Source organism: Chelonoidis abingdonii, chromosome 2 (assembly GCF_003597395.2).
Source record: "Chelonoidis abingdonii isolate Lonesome George chromosome 2, CheloAbing_2.0, whole genome shotgun sequence".
NCBI classification, from domain to species: Eukaryota; Metazoa; Chordata; order Testudines; family Testudinidae; genus Chelonoidis; species Chelonoidis abingdonii.
Genome location: NC_133770.1, coordinates 230,284,138 through 230,290,137, shown reverse-complemented (window position 1 = coordinate 230,290,137; position 6,000 = coordinate 230,284,138). Strand labels below are relative to the sequence as shown.

The 6,000-nt window shown below is 43.0% G+C and overlaps 1 protein-coding gene across 2 annotated transcripts in view; it reads left to right on the top strand.

Annotated features, from left to right (window-relative positions):
* The window catches only part of ATP6V1H (ATPase H+ transporting V1 subunit H), a 93,755-nt gene that overhangs the window by 25,694 nt on the left and 62,061 nt on the right, over positions 1-6,000 (top strand). For both annotated transcript variants that reach the window (XM_032774696.2, XM_032774695.2), the window contains one exon: positions 2,593-2,646. In XM_032774696.2, coding sequence (XP_032630587.1) covers positions 2,593-2,646 — 54 coding nt within the window. The remainder of the gene's footprint in view (positions 1-2,592; positions 2,647-6,000) is intronic.

Genomic DNA, 6,000 nt, shown 5'->3' with positions numbered 1-6,000 from the left:
AGCCTAACTCGCCTGATCTACCCAGCACTTACTATTTTAAACTTATAAGAGCCTGTATCGGAGAGATTGGAGAGAAACCTGGTTGCACTTCTGGTCACTCTCAGAACCCAGAGAGAACAACAACCAAAAACTAACAGCGCACACAAAGGCTTCCCTCCCTCAAGATTTGAAAGTATCCTGTTCCCTGATTGATCAGAGGACCAGGTGACAGCCAGGCTTACTGAACTTGTTAACCTTTTACAGTCAAAAGAGATATAAAGTACTTCCGTTCTATTAACTTCTACCATTTGTTTATGACATAGCTAGAGTTAAGAAAAGGAGGATTTTTGAGGGGGGGGGAAACAAGCACATTCTCATTCAGCATATCTATTTTTGTGATTGACTGAAAAGTGCCATCTCCACAGAGTCTGCGCAGCTATGAGAGAGCAATCTGCATTCCATTTTGCTTTTTAGATAACAAAGATGCTGACTGCTGGTGACTGAGTGTGAGAGAACATAATCCTTTTATTTCAGATCCCATATTTTTTGTTTTGGAGGGCTTGCACTTGGTGAAAAAATCATGTCTTGACTTGTATGCTGAACAGTTTTGGAAATCATCTATAGCAAATGAATACAGAACTCCTTTTCTTGTTGCTTTCTGGAGTGTAACTGCACTCTAAAGCAGATTCAAGGCCAGAAGGGATCATCGTGAACATTTAATCTGATCTCCTGTACAACACAGGCCATGGAACTTCCCAAAAATAATTCCTAGAGCAGATCTTTTAGAAAAATAGCCCATCTTGATTTAAAAATTGCCAGTGATAGAAAACCCGCCACAACCATTGGTAAATTGTTCCAATGGTTAATTACCTTCTCCGTTGAAAATTTATGCCTTATTTCCAGTTGGACTTAATCTGACTTCAAGTTCCAGCCATTGGAGTGTGCTATACCTTTCTCTGCTAGATTGAAGAGTCCATTTTAAAAAAAAATTGTTCCCCTCTGAACTGTTCCCCACTTAGACTGAAACATCTGAAACTGTGAAGCCACCTAAAAATGCATAAATGTTTGAGCAATATTGGCATGTGACAATAGCTCCAGTCTAGTAAGAATGACCTTGTTCTTTAGAAGCAAAACCGTGTTTCTTTGCTGTTTCATATGGGTGGTGTTACTTTTGTGTAAGGTTGTTTACAAAAACAAACAGTTTGTCATTCTCTAATAAGGGTGTGTTGGAGTGAAACTGAATTGTGACATTCAGTTCAGTAGGCTTTCTGACCAAACTTTACTCGGAAATATTTTTGGAAACTAAGGACCTTTAGAAGAAGATGACCATATGGTTTCTATAAAAGCAAGAATCTTAAAAGTGTGACTTTATTTTTAAAAACTCAGTGCTGTGCCTTGATATCTTCAAATTGATTCAAGTATTTTTAGATCACTTGCAGTTGAGTTTGAAATACAAAGAACATTGTTATAAATATACATTTCAAAATTTTGAAAGGTATATTTTGTGATGTCTGGAAGTAATCCTGACTCTCTTGTAGGCAGGGAAATTACTTTGAATTATGTCAAAATTGTACTTCAGTGCCATTGGCCAATATATAGCTTCACGCTGGATTCTTTTGGACTGCTTATGTAATACCAACAGACCCCGGTCGTTGGCAGGTGGGATCAAACGTGGGACGTCTGGTGCTTAGTGTGTGAGCCAAAAGCTAGCTGGCTGTTAGCTAGGCTGTAGAGCAAACTTATTAATCTCTGCCCCCCCCGATGGGACAGAACACCGCACCGAGGAGATGTGTGGGTTACATACTTCCCCTAGCTGAGGAAGTGCATCCTGAGTTTCAGAAACTTCCCAGTTGAGGCAGGATTGAGCTTGGGACCTCTGGAGCTTAGTGTATGAGCCTCTATCACATGAGCTAAAAGCCAACTGGCTCAGCTCAGGCTGTAGAACAGACTCATTTAACTGTCTCTAAGTGGTTTTGGTGCCACTAGCTGGGACAGAACACCACACCCAGAAGGTGTGGGGATTACACTTAGTTTTGCATTTACTTCCTGAAGTTTCAAGCAGTTTCAGTGTCATTTATTGGTATTATCCAAGGCAGGAGTATAGTCTTTCTGCTTACACCATTCTGAGGCTAATCCTAGTAGGTGTTATGTACAAGAACTTACACTGAAGCACATTTTCTCCTTTATCTCATTACACTGTCCTGGACCACTTGGGTATTATTGTTCTGTTGTTGTTGCCACCTTTGTGTAAACAGGGATAATCCAAAACATTGGATTGTGAGAGGATTCTTCACTATTTGCCGGTTATTGTAGTCTTGATTTGTGAGAGTAGAATCGGTGTGATTTCCCCCACCGCCCCCCATTAGAAATTAACTTAGCTAGATACAGTTTTGTCATATGTGAAAGGACTTTCAACAGATCTGGTCAGCTGTAGAATAGTCTCTGAATGAAGGTAGTGGAGGACAGTGACATTTGGGACACTCAACTAGCCTGGACAAAATAGTGGAAATTGTACTGTAGGGCTAAGGAACAATCCTGATTTTCATGAATGTATTGTAATAGCAATATAGTTGACTTAACAAGAAAAGCTAACAATTTTTGTTTTTGCACTAGAAACTTCGTGGTACCATGGGTGTTATTGAAACAGGAACAGTCTTAACCAGTGATGTGAGTATCTCTTTGTAACTTGTTAATGTAGTGGCCTTCTAAAACATTAAACAGCCTCTATTATTCACCAAACTTTAACCCTGACTGTAATCAATTTAAAAACAGGCTCAGACTATAATCAATCCTAAAAGCTACATGGGGTGGGGGAAAGGGAGAAGTTGGAACAAGGGGGAATTCATTTTAAAGGTGTTCCTATGTTTACACCTTTAAATTTATTTTTCTCCCCCCTTGGGGCTTATTTTTATACTGTTTTCTCCTTGTTTGGGTTTACTTCGAGACCTCTGCCTCGTGCACTCAAGGGAACATGCAGAGTGGGATAGTCAGAATCTGTGATGAGTGGCCTGACTTGGAATCTGGAATCTCCTGGGAGTCGAATCTAAGAGCTGTGGAACCTCCATCAGTCTAGGAAGCTAAGAGCAAGGACTCTGTTGAAATACTACTGACTTCTGAGAGCAGAATTACAACCAACTTCCCCATTATTGATCGTCTTAGTGGTGATGGCTTTTAAAAATGTGTATATGCCTGTTAAATATAGGTGTAAACATAATTTGTTTGTCTAGTTGATGAGGAAACTGGATTATTAGATCTTCTGATCCTATCTCATACTGAGAAAGCGGGACAATCAGCGAGTTATCTTAAGTGCCTATGCACAAATGCAAGAAGCCTGGGAAACAAGCAGGGAGAACTGGAAGTCCTGGCACAGTCAAGGAACTGTGATGTGATTGGAATAACGGAGACTTGGTGGGATAACTCACGTGACTGGAGTACTGTCATGGATGGATATAAACGGTTCAAGAAGGCCAGGCAGGGCAGAAAAGGTGGGGGAGTTGCATTGTATGTAAGAGAGCAGTATGACTGCGCAGAGCTCTGGTATGAAACTGCAAATGAGGTGGACGAGGTTTTATTCCAGCAACTGACAGAAGTTACTAGATCACAGGCCTTGGTTCTCATGGGAGACTTCAATCACCCTGATATCTGCTGGGAGAGCAATATAGTGGTACACAGACAATCCAGGAAGTTTTTGGAAAGTGTACGGGACAATTTCCTGGTCCAAGTGCTGGAGGAACCAACTAGGAACAGAGCTCTTCTTGGCCTGCTGCTTACAAACCAGGAAGAATTGGTAGGGAAAGCAAAAGTGGATGAGAATGTGGGAGGCAGTGACCATGAGATGGCCGAGTTCAGGATCCTAACGCAAGGAAGAAAGGAGAGCAGCAGAATATGGACCCTGGACTTCTGAAAAGCAGATGTGGACTCCTTCAGGGAACTGCTGGGCAGGATCCCCTTAGGAGAATAACATGAGGGGGAAAGGAGTCCAGAAGAACTGGCTGTATTTTAAAGAATCCTTTTGAGGTTGCAGGGACAAACCATCCCAATGTGTAGTAAAAATAGGAAATATGGCAGGCAACCGGCTTGGCTTAACAGTGAAATCCTTGCTGATCTTAAACACAAAAAAGTAGCTTACAAGTAGTGGAAGATTGGACAAATGACCAGGGAGGTGTATAAAAATATTGCTCAGGCATGCAGGAGTGAAGTCAGGAAGGCCAAATAACACTTGGAGTTGTAGCTAGCAAGGGATGTTAAGAGTAAGAAAAAGGGTTTCTTAAGGTATGTTAGCAACAACAAGAAAATCAAGGAAAGTGTGGGTCCCTTACTGAATGAGGGAGGCAACCTAGTGACAGAGGATGTGGAAAAAGCTAATGTACTCAATGCTTTTTTTGCCTCTGTCTTCACGAACAAGGTCAGCTGCACTGGGCAGCACAGCATGGGGAGGAGGTGACCAGCCCTGTGTGGAGAAAGAAGTGGTTCAGGACTGTTTAGAAAAGCTGGATGAGCACAAGTCCATTGGGCTGGATGCGCTGCATCTGAGGGTGCTAAAGGAGTTGGCAGATGTGATTGCAGAGCCATTGACCATTATTTCTGAAAACTCATGGCAATTGGGAGAGGTCCCGGATGACTGGAAAAACACTAATGTAGTGTCTATCTTTAAAAAAGGGAAGGAGGATTTGGGGAACTACAGGCCAGTCAGCCTCAGCTCAGTCCCAGGAAAAATCATGGAGCAGGTCCTCAAGGAGTCAATTCTGAAGCACTTAAAGGAGAGAAAAGTTATCAGGAACAGTCAGCATGGATTCAGCAAGGGCAGGTCATACCTGACTTACCTAATTGCCCTCTTTGTCGAGATAACTGGCTCTGTGTATGAGGGGAAAGCAGTGGACGTGTTATTCCTTGACTTTAGCAAAGCTTTTGATAAGGTCTTCCACAGTATTCTTGCCAGTAAGTTAAAGTAGTATAGTCTGGATGAATGGACTAAAAGGTGGATAGAAAGCTGGCTAGATGGTCAGGCTCAACAGGTAATGATCAATGGCTCCATGTCTAGTTGGCAGCCAGTATCAAGTGGAGTGCCCCAAGGGTCGGTCCTGGGGCTGATTTTGTTTATTATCTTCATTAATGATCTGGAGGATGACCTGGACTGCACCCTCAGCAAATGTGCAGATGACACTAAACTGGGCGGAGTGGTAGATACGCTGGAGGGTAGGGATAGGATACAGAGGAACCTAGACAAATTGGAGGATTAGGCCAAAAGAGATCTGTTGAGATTCGACAAGGACAAGTGCAGAGTCCTACAGTTAGGACAGAAGAATCCCATGCACTGCTACTGACTAGGGACTGAGTGGCTAGGCAGCCGTTCTGCGGAAAAGGACCTACAGGTTACAGTGGGCGAGAAGCTGGATACGAGTCGACAGTGTGCCCTTGTTGCCAAGAAGGCTATCGGCCTTTTAGGCTGTATAAGTAGGGGTATTGCCAGCAGATCGAGGGACGTGATTGTTCCGCTCTATTCAACATTGGTGAGGCCTCATCTGGAGTAGTGTGTCCAGTTTTGGGCCCTATGCTACAAGAAGGATGTGGAAAAATTGGAAAGAGTCCAGTGGAGGGCAACAAAAATGATTAGGGGGTTGGAGCTCATGATTTATGAGGAAAGGCTGAGGGAACTGGGATTATTTAGTCTGCAGAAGAGAAGAATAAGGTGGGATTTAATAGCTGCTTTCAACAACCTGAAACGGGGTTCCAAAGAGGATGAATCTAGACTGTTCTCACTGGTACCAGATGACAGAAGGAGTAATGGTCTCATGTTGCAGTGGGGGAGGTTTAGGTTGGATATTAGGAAAAACTTTTTCACTAGGAGGGTGGTGAAGCACTAGAAAGGGTTGCCTGGGAAGTGGTGGGCTCTCCTTCCTTAGAGGTTTTTAAGGTCAGGCTTGACAAAGCCCTGGTTGGGATGATTTAGTTGGGTATTGATCCTGCTTTGAGCAGGGGGTTGGACTGCATGACCACCTGAGGTCCCTTCCAACCCTGATA